Source organism: Monopterus albus, unplaced genomic scaffold (assembly GCF_001952655.1).
Source record: "Monopterus albus unplaced genomic scaffold, M_albus_1.0 scaffold193.1, whole genome shotgun sequence".
Classification (NCBI taxonomy): Eukaryota; Metazoa; Chordata; class Actinopteri; order Synbranchiformes; family Synbranchidae; genus Monopterus; species Monopterus albus.
Window position 1 is genome coordinate 149,309 of NW_018128073.1, and position 23,195 is coordinate 172,503.

The window sequence follows — 23,195 nt, forward strand, 5'->3', positions numbered from 1 at the left end:
ATCCGATCAGGAGATTATTGGCTCCAGGCTTGTCGCCGATGGTAATCGGTCTCATCCGAGACGGTGACTCCACTCTGACTCATGAATAACCACTCGTGAACATCTTTTAATGTCTATTGGAGGAAAGTTTTGTTTTTAACAACCCCCTTTAACACATCACAGTGTGCATCTACCAACTGTGTGACAGCACCAAGCCTGTGAGCAGGATACGCTGACCTTGGGTTATCATAACAGTGTGGAAATGTCACTGCTGCTGGTGTAACGTCAGGTGCGTCGGCTCGTGTCGGGCTCCCTCGTGTCATGTCACGTCATTGTTCAGAGGAACAGTTTGTTAAGAACTGTGTGTGTGAATCAATTCAAAAACAAATAAGAAATTAAGGCACATGTGAAGAACTCATGGAAACTCATTAGTGCACAGTATTATTTCAGGGTTTTCTAATTATCTTGATTGTCCCTTATGAGCTGTTTGTAAAATGTTGAGACTATTGTTTTCCAGGACTTTTCCTTGATAGAAAGCTGCATTAAACAGGACGTGTGGGAGATTTGTGACTGTATTCAAACCAAACCTGTAAACTCTGTCATTAGATGTGAAGCTCAGTTGTCGTGTTAGTAACAAACCAACAGGCCCAAGTGATTCGTGTTCCCTGCAGGTCGGTTACTTCCTGCTCTGCCTCGGCGTCGGACTCCAGGGTGAACCTGGATGGAGTCTGATCTGCTGCACATGAATAAAACATCAAAGCTGTTATCTTCATGCTGCACTCACAGCTTCTCGGGCAGAGATTAGTCCACGGCGGCCACTGATGAAGCCGAACAGGCCGAGTGTCTCCAGGCGACTCGCAGTGGTGCTCGCTCTGCCTTCAAGGAAAGATGCACAAACCCAGACACATTAGTCCCATTACAGTGGAGGAGGATGAGGAAGGCCTGGCTGTAATTAGGCAGCAGGCTCTTCTGCAGCATCTGCTCAGTGTCACTGTCACTGTCGAAGGGGTCGACCCCTGCAGCCTCGTCATTCATCTTCTCATTGGTTTACTGCTGTTTGGGCTCCACTACACTTCTGTTTCACACATTAGATGTTTGCTGAACAGCAGTCGTTTCAGATTGAACCACAGACGAAGCTGTGACTGTGACTCTCGGCCTCTAGTGGGACATTGGTGCGCTTTGTCCAACTACCGTCCACCCAAACCACCTTCTCTGCCGCCATTAACGAACATAGCATCCCATTCGTCCACGACAGCGTTGCCTCTTGAGCAGAGTCCAGCCGGTGAGGACTTTTCCTACAGAATATATTTTCAGTTGTAGATGTGTTCAGACACAGGGTTGACTATAATCTGAGAGTATCTTCTGTAGTCTGTGTTTTATAAAGACCAGTGGAACAGGCAGTGGAACTCTGGGAGTCAAAAAGTAGAAACGAGCCTTATTCTGTTTCACTGCCACATTGTCCTAATACACATCTTCACTAAACTGCAGTTTTTCCTCTTGAAAGCTCGGCTCCTGTAAACTGTCGAGAGGCCACAGCAGGAGCTGAGGTCCACAAAACCAAAACACTAAATACAAAATACTTAGTACTAAAGGACGTCAGTGTCCCTGCGCTTGCCAGAACAATAAGGTGTGGGGGATAGAGGAGGCGGTCAGGGCGTCATGTTTTATTCAGGCAGCAGAGGCGAACAGAGAAAAGCTCTTTACACAGGAACCCGTCCAGCTGCTGCGGCCAGGAGGTTTAAAATAGATGCAGGGACAAATGGACAACAAGCGCAAAGCATTTAGTCTTTATTAGACTGAACAGACCTCACATCCATCATCACGTTTCAGCACGACCTGCTGCTGCGTCGCCTCCCTGGGGTCCGTTTGTAGCCTGAAAACGGTTTCACATTCAGAGGTCAGCGGCGACGGCTGTGGAGTGTGGCGCTGCTGCTGCAATACAAAAAGCAAAGTAACATTAGTGGCTTAGTGAAGATTTTAATCCAGACTCCACTGTGATTTAGTGCGTTTTACTAGACTGCCTGCTGTCACACAAACTGAGTTTTCTTTTTTAGTCAGAAAAGCTGAAGCAGTTATTTTACTGTTTCTCACATCAGGTTCAGGCAGGTTTTCTATGAATCCACTGAATAAAGTCCCCTCAACAAAGGCCTAAGAAGGTAATAATAAGTTTTACATTTCACTTACAACCATCGGGGCCTGAAGGAAAATATTTAGTGGGGGCAGATGGGGCCAGTAAAAATCTTGGGGGTGCACATTAGAAAGGTTATATCTGTACAGTATAGAGAAACTGTAGGATACCAAGTCAAAAGAAAGGTAATATAATGTCAAATAAATAGTATTCTCAAGTGACATGTTTCAGTGGGTTCCTATAAAGGAAAAGCCGCTTTAGAAAGTCAGCGTGAGACTGGATTGTTCCAGTCAGCACAGTCACACCTGTGGCAAACAGACTGCTAGAAACCGCTGAGAGACTGGGCAGAGACCGCAGGCTGTGTCTGTCACACGGCCAGTGGCTGGCACACAAAACAAGGAGGCATATCAAGCCCTGAAAGGCCTTTTCATCCCGGATGTTGTCAGAGGAGCTGACGCTGTTGTTAGCGGCCCTGGCAGGTGGAGTCGACTCTGTTCTTCAGATGGAGTAATTAGGCAGCACAGCAGGAAGCTCAGCGGCTCCTTTACAACTGCGAACATTAAGACAAAAGGGAAACGTTCCCATTGTGTTTTATTAGGTTGAAGCAGCAGCTGTGGTGATTACAGAAACTTCTGTTTCACCATGTCCTCCATCAAACTCTCTCTTTTAAACGTGCAGCCCATCATGGTGTCTTCAATAAAGAGCTGGAGCACAGAGATACTGAGTTTATGTGCAGCTTTGAAGCTTCAGGGGAATAACCGAGCATCAGGATCCATGATGAAATTCAAACCAGAGACGTCAGCACAAACTCACTTCGGGTATTCGTTCAGCCCTCAGTGCCTCAGAACGACACCGAGCACGAGAACAGATGTGTCTTTAAGCCCAACAGGGATTTGAAGTCCCATCATGCACCACCGATATTGGTATTTTACATGAATGTGACGCCCCCCTCCACCCCGTCTCCTCCTCTCTGCTGAGGATAAATTCTGGGCTTTGAGAAAACCGAATCAATACGCCACAGCAGAGCAGAGGTTTCACTTCCCTGTGAAATGGAAACCTCACCCTGGAGGTATCTGTGTGTGTGTGTGTGTGTGTGTGTGTGTGTGTGTGTGTGTGTGTGTGTGTGTGTGTGAGAGAGAGAGAGAGAGAGAGAGAAACTGAGGTCAAATATTCAAGGTTGCTTTTCTGTCTTTTAATGATCTGTTGAGATGAACGAATGAGTTAATGAAGTGTTTCTACTGGGCCGAGCAGCCAGGTGCAGTCGGGCTGGGAGGTTTATTAGATTCATTTGAGTTTGTCATCATACGATTGCACGTTGTGAAAACTGATCTACAATACTTTAGTCACTGTGAAGCTCATCCACATTAAATCTAAGCAGACGTGGTGGTTGGTCGGTTGGGAGCTGGGAGCTGATTTGGCCTCTAGCTCTGTTCAGATCGTCTGTCGATCGCTTGGTGCTGCTGACTCGAGTCTCTGCACCGTGAAAGGGTTAAAGAATGTGCAGCGTGTTGCAGGCCTCAGAGCAGCAGAGAGAGGATGAGGTGTTGACGTCTGTCTCTCCTGGGTCAGGACTGCAGTAAAGGGACGGGAGGGGTTAGAGAACAAGCCCAGGGGGTAGGGGGCCAGGGGCCAGGCGGCCGTGAATTATGTGCATTTCAAATCCATGTTTCTGTTGTAAAATGTATGAGGGCGAGGAACCTGAACACAACACGGCCGAGGTCGGAAACACTGAGAGACACATCAGCAGCAGCCAGCGCCTCGCTCCTCAGATAACACACACACTCGGAAGCTTGTCTTCTTTGGCCTTAGCTCAGCAGACACAGGCATTTGCATTTATGTTTGTCTCCAGCTGGAGATTTAAAGATGTTTAGAGTAATCCCAAACTGCCTGGGTATTAAAAATGTGGCTTTGTGAAACCTATGACAGGAAACGACACACTCACCTCTCTCTCTCTCTCACACACACACACACACACCATCACAGTCGCTCAGCAGGGTTGTTGGCCTCCAGGCTCCGAGCTGCTGATGGATGTTGCTGCTGGTTGGACTTAATTAGCCATGAACGGCCTGCAGCGGGCGGCTCGCCCTCCACCGCCACAGGGCCGCTGGACAGGCTTCATTAACATGGACTTGGCGATTTGAAGGTAACATGTGCTAGAGGTCAAAACTGGGGCTGACTTAGTTCAAAGACAGTTTTCAGACATCTATACAGTGTTGTTGGAACACCGGGCTGTTTTTGATTTCCCAGCCTTTACCACTATATGTCTTAACTGGGTGTGACATCACTAGTTTAGGGCAGTACAGGTCAAACTCAGGACCTGGTGTCTCTCAGCTCAGTTTTGTGAGTTTGTTGACAGTTTTGAGAGAACCATGGTAAAACGTGTGGTCCTGGGTCACACTGTGACACAGACTGCAGCTCTGTAGTACAGTTCAACAGCACTACAAAATGATCACACAGCTGAATCGACACCTCTGACACAGTTTGAACACAACCTGAACATCGTCACCTTCTGCTGGATGAGTTTGAGACAGGTGTCTGACAACCTAGTGTACACCCATCACAGTCTGACACACACTGAGATGTTATTAGGCCCAATTAATGTCAAAAAACGCTCGGCCTTGTCCCCAGTAGGACCCAGAACATGTATAGCACAGTACCCAGTCGCCCACCTGGAGGCCCAGGCGCACAGTCGGCTGGAACTGTTGAAGATTAAGCCCATATGTTCCAAAGTAGTTTGACTTGGATCCATCCCAGTATTTCCAAACCTCAGCTCTGGTGAAAACCAGGCAAAAACAGCAGGGTTCAAAGCGTTAAACCTCTTTATTGAAAAGGGGACTGAGAGAAAACTCAGCCTTGGATGAAAAACCAATTTAGTTTTTCTTCTAAACTGGGACAACCTCAGTTTGGGGATTTTCAATTCAAACATGTCAAAGCATCAGTAACTTAAACCCTGAAAGGAAAATGACATTTTGAGTGCAACATTTGAAGCCTTTTCCACTGTGTGTTACATCCTAACGATGAGTTTGAGGATTTTCTCCAGCCCTGAACACAAAGCTGAGGCTACCAGCTGGGCAAAGCTGGCGAAAAGCCTCTGCTTCATTTCATATAAACTGGTTGTCAGAGCAGTTTTGGTCCAGATAAATGCTGTGTCCCTGGTTCTGTCCAGGTTCTGTCCAACGGCAGTGTGTCAAAGTTTTAATTGCCACGTGTCTTCTTTGTTTGCTAGTTTGTACTCTGCTCATGTGTAAATGTGTTCAAAGTAGTTAATATAGAGACAATCGGGAGGAAAGTATTATTATTATTATTATTATTGTGAGTCTGCAACTCAAAACGATTTGTATTATCTGTTTATTAGCTGGACGATTCACCAAACGCCACCATGATGTCTCCACGTCTTGTTTTGTCCAAAACCCAAAGATATTCAGTTTACTCCATCTTAATCAAAAAAATGTGCACATGAATTGAGAAGTTTTACATTTTTGCTGCTTTAACTTTAAAACAACAATATGATTGATGTATTATTGAATTTTCCAGTTCATTTCCTGTTGACCAGTGAAACTGACTGATCTCTGTAAGGTAATGTAATATCTGACGGGGATCGAGACCCATTTTGCCCCGGGCCCTACTGAGGTTAGTCCAGCCGTGCTTGCACAATACGTTTTAGTTTCTTAAACCTGAGCCATAGTTGTCCCGGTTGTCCGTCTCCCAGCCGGAGCTGCACATCTCCAGCTGTGCTCCAGAGTCTTTGTGGCCGGCTGTAACTGGAGCCATTTTTAGGAGTAGGGGAGGTCCGCAAACAGCAATTAGAGACCATTACATGGCTCTTCAAAGGCCCCTCGTCTGTGGTCTGTGACACGACGCGCAGCGGCGGGAACCTTCAGCTTTTATCTCAAAGAAAATGTGGATAATTTAAGTTGGCTGCACATTTGAGTCGTGGAGGCCTGTTATTACCAGTCATGACGTGACTCCCTCCACAAACCACCGGTTCCGTGTGTGTCTACTGTTGTTCATACTTCTGGTTTTTGTCATCCAGTCTGCTGCCAGATAACACTTTGTAACCAGTGTCCATAAGTCACATCATGACATTTTAGGAACTGATCAGTAAGAAAACTTCAAAGAACAAAACGGATGGATGAGCGACAAGTCTCAGGGGAAGCTTTGCAGCAGGATGCAACTTTAAAAAACAGGCCCTTTGTGAACTCTTCCTCAGAAACCTGTGTCTCAGAAATAAATAAAGAAATTATCTGAAGTTTGGGGGTGAGACCTGACCTGTGCCAAGTACACACCTGGTTTAGACTACAGCAGGATTTTGGTCTGAAATCACTGTGAACTGGTTCTGTAGTAAACCAGACCGGAATGTTTCTCTGAGCCTGAACCAGTTTCACACCGCCGTGGTCTCTACAGGCAGATGCTGTGTTGACGTGGTCACTGACATGTGCAGTATTTGCAGTTTACCTAACGCCTAACGTTTCCTCAGTATGTTAATGACAGCTGCTCTGGTGGCGTTACACAAACTCATCAGCGTGACCTGATGCCTCTGCCGTTCTTCACAACTGAAAGGTCGAAAGAACAAATGACGTTGTCGTGGCAAGAGTGTGATACCGACTAAATTAATTCAGACAAACCATTACAATTCAAAGGATCATTTAATATTACAGTTATTCTGAATAGAGTAGTATTTAAACAGATAATCTTGTAGTTAGGGAACAGAGAACAGAGAACAGAGACTCTCCTCTGGCAATGGAATAGATAAAGCCTAAGAAGATTGTTAAAGCACCAGTCAGTCAGGTCATTTGTTGTCAGTCCCGAGTCAGTCAGCGTCTTCCCCAGCCGGCTGGGTCCCCAAAAGGTACATGGTCTACTGTTCACTGCAGCATGGTCATCTTCTCTCCTTCTCTCTCAGGCTCACTCCTTTTTATCAGCTTCCAACTTCAACTTCCCAACAGCTGGACTCTGTTCGTCTTGACGTCTGTCGGGCCCTCCTTCTCACTCCATTCTGGGAACCCTCTACAGCCTTCCTGGAAACCAGGAAGCCTGACCTAATGTTCCTACCAAGATCCTCACAAAGGAACACAGAGTTTATCTCTGACCGTACTTAGGATTTAACTCGAAGTCTTGGAACTATGCCAATTAAGTTTCAACTATCCAAATTTTGCTCTGAGATGTACTTCGAAAACAGGCAACATCTTGGCCACTTACATAAGCCCATTGTCCAACTCACATGAACCCATAACCACTCAGCTCAAACAAGTACAAATAATAAAATAAGTACAAATAATGTCTATATGTGAACTACATACTGTTCTATTACATATTTCTTCTGGAATCTGGTTTATTTTTAACCACTACAACATGCAAACAGATGTGCCCAGCTCCACTATTACAGACTTGCAACACAGCAGCAGGCTAATGCTCAGCTCATACATCTGATGAAAAGAGTGCACAGTTTGTTATGAACCCATCTGGCCCTGATTGGTTGGCTGTTTTTCCAGCAGGGGAGCAGCCATCAGCGAGCACAACGCTTGGCCTGTTTGATAAAACTCTGAGATGTGGGCAGTAATTCACCGGTATGGAGGCAGGTTCTCCCAAAACCTGTATCTGCTGCTAAGGAGAAAGCACACAGCAGTCAGACAGATGAGGACTGATCCTTTCTTAGTGAGTCCGGGCTCAGGCTGACTTCTTCTCTGCTCCCCACTGTCAGAGCGCAGATTTGCCTTCTCGGTTCTGAGTCTGCCCGTTATTTCCCTGGCGTAAACACTGCAGACACACGCACCTGTAGTTCAGGTGTCTGTGTGACACGCAGCTTTATTGCTCTGTCTGATAAACACTCATCTTCTGTCTTGTGCTTTGCTGGGAACTGTGTCCATATTCTCCCTGCAGCTCTGCCTTCTATCTGCTTTATTGGTCATAAACTCATAAAGCTGTCTGGGCTTTATTCAGCACGATCGTGATCAGAACACAGTTTACTGCTCATACTCACGGAGGTGCTGTGGCTCTGGTTCACCTTATTGATCTACCTGCTCGGCATCTGTCTGGCTTTTTTTAACCTTGTCCTTTGTTTGTCTCCCTGTTGTAGATCTGTCAGAGAAGAAGAGCGACCTGAGGGTCTGCGATGACTCCACCTGTCGATTCGGAGGCGTCTGCAGAGATGACGGCGCTCAGCTCAAATGCGTCTGCCAGTTCCAGGTAGATGAGATTAGTTTTTCTAAGGCTTAAAGGATTAGACAAAAAACAAGGAGACCTTACCTCAGACCTTGGACTTACATAGCCTGGCATATTTAATGTTCCAGAGGATAAACGGGCAGAGGCTAAAGAACAGGCTGTAGTTCTCTGTCTCTGTATCCTGCTTCTTGTGAAAGTTTACATCTCTTCACACAAGTGAAGATGCCCTTTCAACGTGCTGTCTCTTTCACTGAGTCGGTGCTTTCAGTCAGCAGTGAGGAGCTCGTATCTGTGCTTGGTCTGTCACGGCCTCACAGAGCCACTGGCCTTAGTTTTGTTTGTTTAGGAGTTAAAACAAGACAATAACATGTCTAGGTTCATTCAGATACACCAGGAAACATGAGCTGCCTGCTGATATTTGAGAACAGTCCAATCATTCTGCAGTCAGGATGTTACGTTTGGAGCTTATTTAGCCGAACATGACAAAATAAACACAGCGGCAGCGTGAAGGGCAGCGTCTGAGTCAGATTTTCCACAGAGCTGCTCCTTTACTGCCGTAACAAGGCACACAGACTGTGTAAAACTGGCCGTCACACTCTGTGATGTGAAAGCAAAACCTGCATTTATCACTCGGGTCCACACAAACAGGATGGAGCACACTGAGCTGTTCAGCATAATGTGAGGAGAGCGAGGCGCAGCCCAGAGGAGCCTGCAGCACAGAATGGTAACTCACATTATAGCAGGAAACCATGAGGAGACAGACAGACCGGCAGCAGCGCCGTCCTCAAACCTCCCACCAGGAGACGGCGTCGTGCACGGTCATGTAACACAGGGCAACCTAAATGAAAGGAGGTTTGTTAAACCTTAAAGCTTAAAGCCCACCTCCAGAATCTCTGTTATAGTTCTGAAAACAAACCCATGTTGATTTTTCTCCGTCATGCCACCTCACACCGAGGCTGAACACTGGTGCAGTACACGAGGACATCACTGCGCTCCAGTGATATTTTCTTATTAAAAGTAATAATAAAAGCCGTACCATCCCCATTGCATTTTCAGCTACATGAGAGTAAACTGCAGCTGAGAGCAGTGAGTCGCAGTGAGGTCTGTTTACCACAGGGCTAAAAATAGCTGGAAACATATGAAAAGTTGAGTTTCTCTGCAGGAGTGTGTGTCAGTGTAGATGTATAGTAATGTAGATCAGTCAGTTTGTACGTTTCTGCCTGTGTGCTGCTTTATCTGGAGTTTTATCCAGCTTATTTCAGTGTCTGATGCCTGCTCCACCCGTTCATCTGCAGGCCAGGTGGATGCAGTCAGAATATCAAACACCCCCCTCCAGCTGGACCTATCACACCTTCTCTGCCATCACTCATTTAAAGGACTGACCTGTTACGTTTTAGTTTAAAGCACCCCTCTGTTCTGCTCGACCCAGCAGGGTCCATCTACTTCCTCATCATTAAAACTTTTCCGTTAGTTCCTCTAAACAGAAGAAGTTTCAGTCGCCACAGATGAACAAAGAAACTCCAACTTCTTCTTAAAGTGCTGAAAATGAGCTCTGTTCTCTGTCACTTTCACTTCAGCTCGTTGGACTCCTGTTTGCTCTTCACATCAAACACTGTGTGTTAGTTTGGGTTGTAAGGCTGACGTGCCAGACCTTCCTCTGCTCCGTGATCAAGATAATGGTTAATGGTTCTTATAGATCCACTAGTTTTAACTAGATGGTGAATCTGAAAGGAAGTTAAATAAAAGCTTCTGTTATTTGTCTGTAAAACTGGCGACGTTGTGATTTAGTTTCAGAACATTTAACACGCCACCAGAGGGGCAGCAGTGGGCCCTCTTCACAAACATGGACAAAGAACTAGAGGAATCTCCGTTCTCTTCTCACTGGGTTTAGAAAGATGCCATGTTTCTCTCTGACGTGACCCACTGAGGCAGCAGGTGTGATAAGTCCGGCCTCCTCTGCTTCCAGATAAGAAAAGGTTGACAAGTCACTTCCTGACATTTGAACTGATTATTAGAGCACAGCTGATTCAGGACGAGTAACAGGTTTCAGGGGAAACTGTGTGGAGATTAAATACCAGCTTGGGCGTTTTGGGAACTCTGCTCTGTTTGCAGATGTCCGGGACGTGCTTCGCCTAGCTTAGCAGGGGAAGCTGTTAGCCCAGCACACATGGTTTGTCTGAGCTGTGTTATTCACCAGCTGAAGTCTGCTGGGCTTAGTCAGAGAGACAGATCAAACCTGACAAACTCTCTCTGAGTCCAGGACCCTAGAGATTAACCACTGGCCCTGCACAGTCTCAGCACATCTCTGGTTGTAATGTGGATTTTATGAAGCAGCTCCTCAGTGCAGAAACACAGGAGTCCCCTGCAGACTTCAGTGACATTACACTGTTATGTCATGGTCATGTACAGGGCTGGTGTTTGATGCACTTTGCTGCATCTGAATCAGCATCTGTCCGATTATTAAGTCTGAATTATTTTGAAACCCCTGACTGAATCTCCTTAATTTCAGCTGTCGTCCTTTGTAACTAAAGATTCTGTTCAGATCTCAGACCGGTTGTTGTGGCACCAGCAGCCACCTAAAAATGTGAATCAGTGTGGCCTAATCAACGTTGACAACCTGAAAATGAGCCGAGCAGCACCGCATCTGAAATCCAGAGTATTGATTGATATTGATTGTTGTGATGCTCTGAAGTAACTGCTGTGACTTTCTGCCTGTGAGGGTCGTGTGCTACTCAGAAGCAGGACTCAACAACAGACAGGTAGAAAGCCGTGTCTACAGCTCTGGTCAGAGGTGACGGGTCGCTCAGCAGGACAGCAGGTGCAGGGAGGTCAGGGTGAGCACAATGAGGAAACTGACTACACAGCAGTGACTACAAAGACAGGGACAGCAGGCGCAGGGAGGTCAGGGTGAGCACAATGACTACACAGCAGTGACTACAAAGACACTGGGAGAGGGCAGGCATGCGCACCAGCGGGGGTAACGAGGCAATGAGTGTGTTGGTGGCGGGAACACGGGGGTAACTACAGGGCAAGTAGTTTCTGATTCACAACTCTGAGCTTAATGAGCTCCACATATTGATTTGATGCAGGAAGGCTGGGACTCTTCCGTTCTGATCATTTCTCTGGAGGAGAGCCTCCACTCTGCTGAAGTACAAGTCACAGAGACGCATGTCTGTTCACTAACAGTCGATCTTTGGTAGATGCTCGGAGATTAAAGCTTCACCGCAGCTGGTGGACGGTTAACAGTAATGAGCTACAGCTGATGTCGCTCATTTTAATGAGAGAAAGCAACGAGAAGCTGCTTCATTGGTCTTTGGTAAATAATAACCAGAGGGAGAAAGTTTGATAAGGGATGTGTGAGTGTCACAGCTTTATCAATGAAGTATTTTGCAGGCTGGGACCTGGATTCAAAATGGAACTGGCTGTCTGAGCCAAAGCCTGATCAGCTGCTACCAGGACTCAGACACAACCTGACGGCTGCTGAAGGGTTTCACGGGCTGCTTCAGCACCTCTCGGCTGACACCGTCTGTGGGAGAAATGGACCCTGCAGAGAACCAAACACATTATGAGCAGAGCACAGCCACAACTCTGCCTTTTGCCAAAACCCAGACACAGCACTATGACAGGATGATGCTTCGTTTCTTCAAGAAGAGACTCTCAGCTGGAGTTTGGGTGTGAAGGAGCCAACCCGCCAAAACTGAGCAGTGAAGCTGTGGATGGACGTCCTGCCGCTCACTCGCCAAGCTTGTGAACCCTGTCTGCTCCGAGGTCTGCATTTACTGACCGATCGCTGCTCAGTGGTTTGTCATAAAGCAGCTGCAGGCGTCACTGGAGGCTGTGCTGGCTGGCTGTAGACCAAGTCAGCTCTGCAGGGGGTTCCTGACTCATGATTGACGGCTGTGAATTAATAGAATACAGATTGCTGAAGTCTGGTATGTGTCCTCATTAGCTGAAGCTTGGATCTGACAGTCAAATTAGTTTGTGCAAAATTTCATACACAATGAATGGAAACTCCCAAGCTTCTCTAACAGCATCACATGGTTCATAACTAACTGCTTGTTTCTGATTCATCGATGACAAAGAAGTTGGCCTGAATAGAATCTAAACTCTAGTTGAGGAGGTTTCCAGAGCCAGATCAGGAAATAACAGTAACAAGACAAACTCTCACCCAGTGCCGACTTGACATTTAAGGGCTCACACACACATTTTGGCGAGTTCTCCATGTGTGAGGTCCAGAGCAGCTTTGATTCCACAGCTACAACCTGTCAGCGCTCGAAGTTTCTCTGCAGTGAAAAAGCTGCCGCTATGTCCAGTGAGCAGCATCACATTGTGACTTCATTAACATTTGACTGTGTTTGATTTCCAGTGCCACAAAAACTACATCCCCGTGTGCGGCTCGAACGGAGACACCTACCAGAATGAGTGCTACAGGCGCCAGGCATCCTGCAAACAGCAGAGGCTCATCTCCCGCGTCTCCGACGGCCCCTGCTCCGCCGGTGAGTCTGCCAGCAAACACACAGGGTCAGGTGATGGAAACCTGAAATAGCTCTGACCGAGAGTGGGCGGGTTCATCAGAAAAGTGAATCACAGCTCTTCATTTATTGGTATCGACCAGTGGAGTGTGTGAGGACACCAGTCAGTGTCTGTAAAGGTTTCACTCTTTTAAAATGTTTCTGTCGTTTGGGGAAATAATTCAGCCGCCGCCTCAGAGAGTGATGTAACTCCTCTTCATTTTGTTCCATCAGTCACATCTTGATGGCTGGTGCCAGCTTTGTCAGGTGGTGGAGGAGTAATTATGAAGTGAAGTTGTTGAGATAGAGGCTCTCTGTTGATCAACACTAATCACATGGCGTGCACGCCGAGTCAGGGGAGCCGAGGCACAGAAACATATCGTTCACCTGCTGGTAGATTTGAGAGATCTGTCTGTGAAAGTGGAGCCTGGCCGACGCAGACATTCGAACCAGATCAGATAAGGACGTATCAGTGCACACGCTCATGGATGAACAGAAGCAAACGACTTGATGAGGATCCTTCAAGGTTAATTACTGCAGAGTCTCAACTGGGATGAACAGGACGTGAGGCCTGTGAAAACTAAACTTGTTTTACTGTGAAAAACTTGAACGGCAGACGACGACACAGACACGTTACATTAGAGCTGTGATGCATGCTGTAGTGCACAGTAGCTTCAGAGAGACTCCGACCCTTTCACTTTCTGCTCATCAGTCCAACTAGTGATAGTAAAAACTGTGACTCCTGTCTTTAAACTGTGGCTGTTGTAGGCCTGTAAAAACAGGGCACGACACTTTGAAACCCCTCTTTGCCTTTGAGAACAAGTTTTATATAAAATAACTTGATGCTGAGCTGTTGCACGAGCAGCTTAGGGCTGAGATCAACTGATCGCTCTGTAACGTGACTGTAGCTGCCTCACACATCGTTTCATTCTACTGACAGGAGACGGTGCTGCAGCATTTCCATGGCACTTAATTTTACTGTCATTATATTTTTTTAATTGACTGAACACAAGGCACTGAGCCTCGATTTTTCCTCTGAACTGTGCCGAACGTCATCAGTCAGATTGATTTTGGAGAACGAGCCAGTTAATCAACCATGGATCAATTTTAATTAGGAGCTGTGAATGAGAACTGTTGCAATCCTCCTGAGCTGAGTGGTTCTCAAACTGGAGTCCGGGGACCCTCCAGAGGTCCTTCAGGGGGATTAGTCAGTTGTTGTTGTTTGGTGCTTGTCTTTCTCTCTGTTGCTGCTGGAGCACAGGAATTTCCCCATTGTGGGATTAATAGAGTTTTATCTTATCTTATCTGAATTCCATTCAGCGGCCCTCCAGTCCAGCAGAGACGCTCCCATGACTCATAAAGACAAACCTGTGATTTAATGACTCGGTCATCAGGAGCCAGGACCATCCTTGTTGAAGCCATTTTTGGACCGGGATCAGGATATAGTCTGACTTCTTTCTAGCCCAAACACCCCCTTGTTTGGAAACATCACATCACATATAGTAATATATGAATCACAAGGACAGGTTTGGAAACTTTTGATGATAATACTTGTACTTTTACTTCAGTGGCAGTTTGAATGCAGGAGTATTTGTACATTAATTTGTTGGTACGTTTCTACCACTAATGGGGGTTTAATGCCTCTTAACCAGCGGTGAACTGGTGCCAGCACCAGAAATTATGTTAAAAGTTGCACCGTGGTTGCAGACAGCAGCGGGCCGATCATGTCTGCCGCTGCAGCGCTGCATGTATGAGTAGAGCAGGGTCACGGGGAGGTGCTTGGGGCGCCGGCTAAGATGTCAGAGCCATCGCACTCGGATGCACCTCCGGGCCACTCAGGGCCTGTTTTCTCATCCCACTTTTGACAAATGGGGAACCTAGTCTGACCACAGCGGTGCTGGAGGTGGCGGTCAGCTCCATCTGCAGGGGCAGTGCCTGATTTCCCAGGAGGCACCGCTCAGCGCTCGGCTCTTATTACTCGTTACATTGGGGATCTGGCACTGTGATATGCCCTCCGCTTCCCTTGCCTCCCTCCTGTCCTTTGGTAATTTCCTCTCTCTCAGATTTATGCTTCCTATAATTGGAGCGTTCGGCGGCCGTGAGCCGAGGCGACGGTGCAGATACTCAGCAGTTTATTTCCCCGAGCAGGAGGAAATGTAGCGAGTTGGCTGCTTTCGCAGGGCAGGCTGTGATGGGAGGTAAGAAGGCTGAGCATCCACGCTGGGACCTGATCACAGGTCAGCGGAGGGTCTGGGCCCCCGCCACCAGCCTCAGGCCAGAGTTATCACTCTTTAAAACTTGTGTTTATTGGCCTATTGAATGAAGAGGAAGAGATGAGAGAGGCACGTATGGCCACGCGCAGCTGGATTAGAAGAGGGGGAAGTGACAATAAAAAGCTTCTCCGCTGTAACCTGGGGCTTCTCATAACCTGCTGAGACTCTGGAACAAAACCTCAGAACCAGGATGTTTCAGATTTACACCGACAGAGACTGAGTTGGGACCAGCTCTGAGGTTTTACACTGTTTGGGAGGCAAGTGAAGTAAGCAGCTGTGAGACAGACATTAATGTCAGGCATGGTGTTATTAATGCCTTTTTTAATATTTATGTGAATATGAGATAAGGGATTATTGCCAGCTGACAATCCTGGGGCTGCTGGAGCTGGAGCAAGCTGCTCAATGGCCCAAAATGGCACCCAGAGCACCCACCAGTACGCCCATATCAGATGATTTCTTACCTTGGCTACACTCGGATGCCACCGTTAAGCACTAAATGCAGTGTGTACTTCAGTGCTACGTGCACGTTCAGACTGAACGCCAGCCTGCACAAGCAATGCTGGAGTGTTGCTTCGGGTACAGGTGAGACATGAGATACAGCCCAGGCTGATCAACAGATCTGTGCATTTGAAAGTTGATCAGGTACAAAAACACTGTGCGGAGGATTGCAACAGTTTCAGACAGGATGCTGCGCCGCTGTCAGGCGCTTAGTTTACACAGTATGTCATGGCAGCATTTACAGTGTAAACAGTATTTACAGACAACTAACCTGCAGCAGCGTCTCCGTGTGTGTGTGTGTGTGTGTGTGTGTGTGTTCATAGTGAACCTACCAGTAACGTGATCGCTGTCTTCCCTAGCTAGATTCCCCCTGGATGTGTACACAGGTGACCAGGGTTCTAATAGACTAGTCAGACTTTATTCATCTAAAGCAGCATGACAAAAGGCTTGTGCATGGCAAACGACTGCAGACAGGAAGTGTTACTGGAGCAGAGGCTTTAAAGGAATGGGGCATTTATACGTGTAAACTAATTCCAACCAAAATGTCAAAGTAATTCCACCACTTGTTGAGCTCAGATACATTTGCTCCTCCCACTGCGCGGCCAGGCCACAGTTCCCATCAACAAAAGGCACACTTGTCCAGGCCGGAGGAACTTCCTGTTGTTCAGACATTCCCAGAGGCTGAATCCTTAATAAGTGGAGTTTGAGTTGGGATTGTTGTGTCACATCGTTCCACTTATGACTCTAACAGACAGTTTTGGTGTTGCAGGTCAAGAGTGAACGTTTGGCCTCAAGTTGAACACATTTTCAGTCTGAAATTGGTGTGAAATGACCCTTTAAATGAACATCGCTGCAGCAAAACAAAATTCCAAGTGATTGTTGTGCCATTGTGTCTTTCTGTATTATTTCTGAAAAACATTCCAGAGAGACCATCTGTTTCCAGCCCTGAACTGAACAGAAAATTGCGCATGGAACTGGGCTACGGATGACCTTTGTGTCTGCTTTTGGGAAAACATTTTTAAAAGGGTCCAGTTTGTTGTAATAAGTGAAATTGTCACCCCTGGCTCAGTTCATCACTGTCAAGATCCACACAAGACAGAAAGAGCCTGAGAAAGAAGTGGCTCATAGTTTCACATCAGAAAGAGCAGCTGCCTTGTTAGACACAGGGTCGGCCATTTTGAATCTCCTCAGCAGGTTAACCACCTGTTTTGAGGATTTGATCCAGATTTTCTGATCCAGTTTGATATCAGGGTGATCCCAATCCTGTTTTTTGAACATCCCAAAACCCAACTCTGATCCACTTGGACAGGGATTAGAGGCCCAGGACATTCCACCTGTTTCAGAGTCGTATCGTTGATTAAAACAAGTAAAGTAGTTTCAGTCTTTTCACTTAAACATTCGACTTCAATAATTTTCTCATTAGTACAAGGCCATTATCCGCCCCCAGGAGGAGCTCTGTCTTTGTGTGAGGCCGAAGCAGAGTTTCACCTGCTGTTTGAAACCAAACTCTTTATATTTAGTCGATATCATCCTGACAGAATCATTAATATCTCCACTCACTCGTGGACCATTTCTGCTTCCTGTGGCATGAAAAACCATCTCATTCTGACTCTGTAAAGACGTGCAGCAGCTAAAAGTGAAATGTAACTGCACAAAGCAGCTGGTGTCCGTTTCTTAATGCAGCAAAAGCAACGTGCCAGAAACTCCAGGCGCAGCAGCCGTTCTTACCAGACCAAGGTGTGCACTGCAGAGCTAAGCCGGCTGCAGCGCACACTTACATCATCCTACATGTATGTGTCTGTTCCTCATGCCATGAAAGATTCAGCATCAAGTCCATCACGTCAGTCGGATACATGTATTATTCACTGATGACTGGTGGTGTGTGGACTGTCCAGGAATATTCCATCCTTCCCTTTCTTGAGATGAGATGTGGTTTGTGTGCTGCTGCTGTTTTTACAGTTCTGTTTGTGTGCAGCTTTAAAACTAATGAGCATGCATGCAGGAATCTGCCCCGGATGTGTGCATGCGTGCAACACATCCGGGCAGCATCACCTTGTCTATCGTTAAATCTGAAACCTGTTTGGAAGCAAAGAGGAGATTTAGACGTGCAGCAGCTGCATCATGTTTCAGGTCCCGTCTGTCATCTGGGGTTGTTCACCTCCACGGGGTCAGAGCAGTGTAGCAAACAAAACAGAAACCTGGATTTACAGGAGGGACAGAGAAACTGCAGCCTCGCTCTCACTGCTCAGCACTGTAGCTTTTTCCACCCCTTTGTGGTTGGTTTTAGAACACGTAATGTGGAGACTTGTTGTTTTCTACATCATCAGTTGTGTTTACTAGTCACCCTGAATGTGTATCTGAGGTGAAGGCACCCACTCATGCCTTGATACCGAAGCCGAAAAAACAGAAATACTGTGTGTTTATTCTAATTTACCATAGTTTTAAACACAACAGAGAAATGTGCACAGAACGGAGCCTGTTGAAAGAATTCATGAGCAATCGTTTCATAAGGTTAAGTGATGCTCCGCTGTGCTGCAGCCCACACAGCGCCGCCGTCTCCCATGCAGTGAGAAAGGACATTTATCACTGAGCTTTACAGATGTCCTGTAAGTAGGTGTGTTTCTGAACTTTGAGCCTTTCCCCTGTTATGCTAAGCTAGGCTACCTGTGTCCTGCATTCAGGTCTGCAGCTGACAGCCAGACATGAGGTTGCCCTGGATTCCCTGACTGACTGTGCTGCCTGCTCCTCGCAGCAGGCTGCCAACACACAGGCCAGTCTTCAACAAGGGAAAGTAGTTTTTGCAGTTAGTTTGAAACAAAGTACAACTAAGTGGAACCAGCCACAGGTAAAGATGCTGCAGATGACCTCGCCAGCAGACGTGAATCAGACTTCTTTAGAGCAGCGTCACAAAGTGCCACAGGGAGAAGAGGAACGTGTGCAATTATCATCTGAGCCCTTGACAGGTGTTTAATAATCACCATAAACATCACTGACGGTTGTCGTGTCTCTTGTGTCTTCACAGATCCTGGATCGGGTTCAGGAGACGGAGACGGTGAGTGTGGTTTTGTTTTTGGTAAACGTTTCATTTCCTGCCTGTGAAAGTCTAACACAAATCGATTACAGTTGAGTCTTTATCTGCCCTCCACAAACATTAACCATTGTGAGTCTGTGCTGATCGCTGCCAGGCTGTGTGTCCTTCTTTGTCTCTGCCCCCACTCTTTGAATATTAACTTCTAATCAGAGCTGTGTGGAGGGTTTCGTTCTCGGCGTTAAGTCCTCCCGATGAACCGGTATTTTCTGTCTCATGGGAGTCGAGCTGAAATCCTCACTGTTGCCAGATTTAGCAACAGAGACATTTTGCCACCATCTGTGATCACTAACCACAGTGCTGGTCGTTTCAGACTCCTGCTGGGGGGTTTAATTGGAGGTGGTCTCCAGAGAGACCGCCAACGTGTGCCTCACGCACCCTCATTTTTCAGCACAGATGTAGCGAAGTCCCATCTCTTCACCCGGGCACAAACGTCACTCCTCTTCCTGTTAAGGAACCTGGTGGTAGTACAGTCCAGCTTGGCACGGTGGAAGGTGGTGAAGTCAAAGTCAAGCCAGCTAAAAAGATCAACTCACTCGATCGTAACTGTTCCAACTCTTTACCAGCTACAGCTCGACAGTGACCTCAGGATTTTGCATGTTCATGAAAAAACACATTCCAGCATCACGTTGGAGGATGCTGAACAAATGAAAAGGAGGCGACGCTGATCCACCGGAGGCCTGAATGTTTGGACGGCTCAGCGGCTCTCTGCCTCCATCCTGGGCTGTCACTCTGATCTTTAACCTTTTCAGTCGACATCTAATTAGCCTTCTCCTGCCTCCATAATGTGAGCTCTGTGTGTGTGGTCTCTGCGTTGATCCTCACCGTTCTCTCCGTGTAAACTAAGCTGCTCTGCCCTGGCGTTGCTCAGGCGTCACCCTGTGAATCAGCTCTGAACACTCCTAAGCTGCTCACCCTGTGAATCAGCTCTGAACACTCGTTGTCGTGTGCTGCTGTTATCTTTGAATAATGAAATGAAGACGCTTTTCCCAGCTGAGGGTGAGGTCCTGTTGAAGTGCTGCGAGGATGTAGACTGACGGGATAAACGCTGTGGAAGCTTTTCTCCCCAGCGTTGTTTTGAGGCAGGACACAAATAAAACATCAGGCACACGTATGCTGGGTGTGGTGCCTCAGTATTTGCTTTTTTAGACACGGGCCCTGTTAGTTTGTGGTAACGTCTCTGTCAGTTTCCATCCTGGAGACTTTGTTCCCCACTCCATGTCTCTGACTGGTCAGACTGGAGTTGCTGGTTGTAGATTCCCTCATAAAGAAGCTCATTGTGTGGGATGATGATTTAGTGTTTATGTCTATAGCATGACTTCACCAGTGTTGAGCAGGGGTCAGAGCTGTGCTGAAGCTGCATGTGAGTGCGTGTTTCAGTGTGTGGCGGCATGTGGCCACCCGGGGCGCGAACACAGGTAGCTCCCCTCTCTCTCCCCTGTGATCGAGAAATGTGGTCAGAGGTTGGAAACTGGACCCTTTTCATAACTTGCTTGCAAAAAGCTGGAGACGTGCATCGTGGCTGCCTCATGTATCCTGCCTTCTTGGGAGCGTTGGTTGTGCACGTCCCAGAAAATGATGCTCGTGTCCGTGAGATGTAATCCAGCACATTTGTGGTGAAGGCAGGAGGTCCGGTCAGTGGCGGTGTGGACAGACAGAAACTCCCAGAGCTTGTCTGACTGAGACGCCATCTGTGATGTCGAAGCTGCCACACAACCTCCTCTCCTGGAAGCAGGACAGACTACACCACCACGCAGGAAGCAGAGCCTGTGGGCGGAGTCTGTGTGAAGCAGCAGCGTCCTGCTGTCAAACAGAAACAAAGAGCTGCTCTGCTATAGATCCTTGTCCATCGATCGGCAGCCTCCGAGGCCCGACTGAGCTCTCCATGTTCAATACATGCACACACAGCAGGCCGATCTGTCAGCCAGCAGGCACGCACACACACACACACACACACACACACACACACCCACCAGCATCCATCCTCTGAAATAATGTTGCTGCTCTTAAACTCGTATTATTCTTAAAGTAAGTGAGAAGGAATCTGCTCCAGAGTGAGACCTCTCCTCTGAGCTCTGTGTGTCTAAAGGGGGTGGACACAATAACAAGAACATGTGCTAAAGCCCAGTTTGTGGTTCTGAGTCCTTCTTTATTTCTGTTTTGGTGACTTCCTACTTTTGCTCCACTACATTTGCCTGAAGCCTGAAGCCACTGGTTGTTTCCTCAGACTTGACCTTCAGCCCTAGAGGCTGTACATCTGACTGTTGTTGGCTTGAAATCATGTTTAAACTCCCCAACACAGACGCTCGGTCTTAGAGATGGTGACCACTCCCACAAGGCTTTCTTTGAATAACACACAGGAGACACAGATTTAGACTTCACTTTACTGTTTACCAGCTGAAATGAGATTTAGTAAATCACTACTTCAAAGTTTAGCAAAGATCTGACACAAACTTGATGATGGTTTCAGGAACAGATGGTGCAGGACACTCCTGCGCCCTCAGCAGAGTTAATCCACCTTGTGTGGCCTCCTGCACCTCTGGTTGTTTTGCTGGTGTTGTATCTATGTCCCTTTTGACAAGACATTATTAGCCTGAGGTGGAAGCAGCTCGTGTGACCTCCCCCTTTTACATGAACCAAACTTGAAAACAGGATTTACTGACTTCGGGTACAGGTCTTTGCAGCACGCAGGCCGGTCGTTAGACTTCCTCTCGGTTGCTGTGGATTGATTTGAATGCCCGTGATAGCTCCAAGCTCGTCCTCTCTTACATGGCAAAATGACACTGGATGAATCATGAGAATGGCTCCTGGATGAAAGGCAGCTGTGGATAAGCCCTGCGGCTCTCAGATATTTGATGTTTCAGTTGTCGCAGAACTCGTTCTCTGCTGGAAAATGGACGCCGTCATGCGAGATGACATTAAACGCATCCCCTGTATTGACGATAATAATAATAATATGATGCGATGATAATGCGGGGCTCTGATTCCATTTAGCCGATGAGCTCCAGGAGTCTCGTCACACACTCAGCTGTGTTTGATAGAAAAGCGTGTCAGCCGTGTCGTGTGTTGACGTGCATCACCCAAACAGGAACTGAGCTGTGGGTGGTGGTGGAGATGAAATCAAGGCACTGTTGTAGAGAGAAGTGCAAAAATAATCAGAATAAAAGATGATCATGTTGCTCAGGGATGAAAAACATAAAGGTCCCACAGTTGGTGAAGTAGAGACACAGGAGCCAGGAGAGAGAGATCACAGCGAAATCAGCTGCAACACACAAAGTGTCACGGATGAACTGTTACACATTCTCATTTTGTCTCTGGAGAAGCATCAGAGCTCCAGAATCCTGCTCAGATCTGCTGCTTAATATGGAGTCTTGTGTCAGTGCTTTTAACAGTGTCAGTGTCTGATGTACACTGACTGGCCACTTTATTAGGGACACCTGTACCACTGTACGCAATTCAGTGCAACATTACCACCTTAACATCTGTGTTTATGAAGCTCAGCATGTTTTAGTGAAACTGTCATAAATGTATAAAAATATACATATATTAGCTGGGGAGGACAAAAATTTAGAGACACGTCTGAATATAATACAGTCCAGTACAACGCCACCTTTAACTACAACCTCAGTAATAAACATTAAATTTACACATTTCATCAAAACTGAAAAATGTTGAGCTTCATAAACACAGATGTAAAGGTGGAAGTGCTGCACTGAAGTATGTACAGTGGTACAGGTGTCCCTAATAAAGTGGCCAGTGAGGGTATTTCCCCAGCTTTTGATTCCACACACGTCTTTCTACAGTTAAACACACTGTGGCTTGTAGACATTTTCCTTCCAAACCACCTTCTGTGAATCATTAGTTCCTTCATCATCACACTTTTGCAAATGTACAGTGGGTACGGAAAGTATTCAGACCCCCTTAAATTTTCCACTCTGTTATATTGCAGCCATATGCTAAAATCATTTAAGTTCATTTTTTCCTCATTAATGTACACACAGCACCCCATATTGACAGAAAACACAGAATTAGACATTTTTGCAGATTTATTAAAAAAGAAAAACTGAAATATCACATGGTCATAAGTATTCAGACCCTTTGCTGTGACACACATATATTTAACTTAGGTGCTGTCCATTTCTTCTGATCATCCCTGAGATGGTTCTACACCTTCATTTGAGTCCAGCTGTGTTTGATTATACTGATTGGACGTGATTAGGAAAGCCACACACCTGTCTATATAAGACCCTACAGCTCACAGTGCATGTCAGAGCAAATGAGAATCATGAAGTCAAAGGAACTGCCTGAAGAGCTCAGAGATAGAATTGTGGCAAGGCACAGATCTGGCAAAGGTTACAAAAAAATTTCTGCTGCACTTAAGGTTCCTAAGAGCACAGTGACCTCCATAATCCTTAAATGGAAGACGTTGGGGACGACCAGAACCCTTCCTAGAGCTGATCGTCCGGCCAAACTGAGCTATCGGGGGAGAAGAGCCTTGGTGAGAGAAGTACAGAAGAACCCAAAGATGACTGTGACTGAGCTCCAGAGATGCAGTC

General features: G+C 46.8%; 1 protein-coding gene across 1 annotated transcript in view; it reads left to right on the forward strand.

The window, feature by feature from the left end:
• Positions 1–7,676: 7,676 nt before the first annotated feature.
• The window catches only part of tmeff1a (transmembrane protein with EGF-like and two follistatin-like domains 1a), a 28,405-nt gene continuing 12,886 nt past the window's right edge, over positions 7,677–23,195 (forward strand). The window contains exons 1-4 of the mRNA XM_020617681.1: positions 7,677–7,701; positions 8,184–8,293; positions 12,636–12,765; positions 18,574–18,603. Coding sequence (XP_020473337.1) covers positions 7,677–7,701; positions 8,184–8,293; positions 12,636–12,765; positions 18,574–18,603 — 295 coding nt within the window. The remainder of the gene's footprint in view (positions 7,702–8,183; positions 8,294–12,635; positions 12,766–18,573; positions 18,604–23,195) is intronic.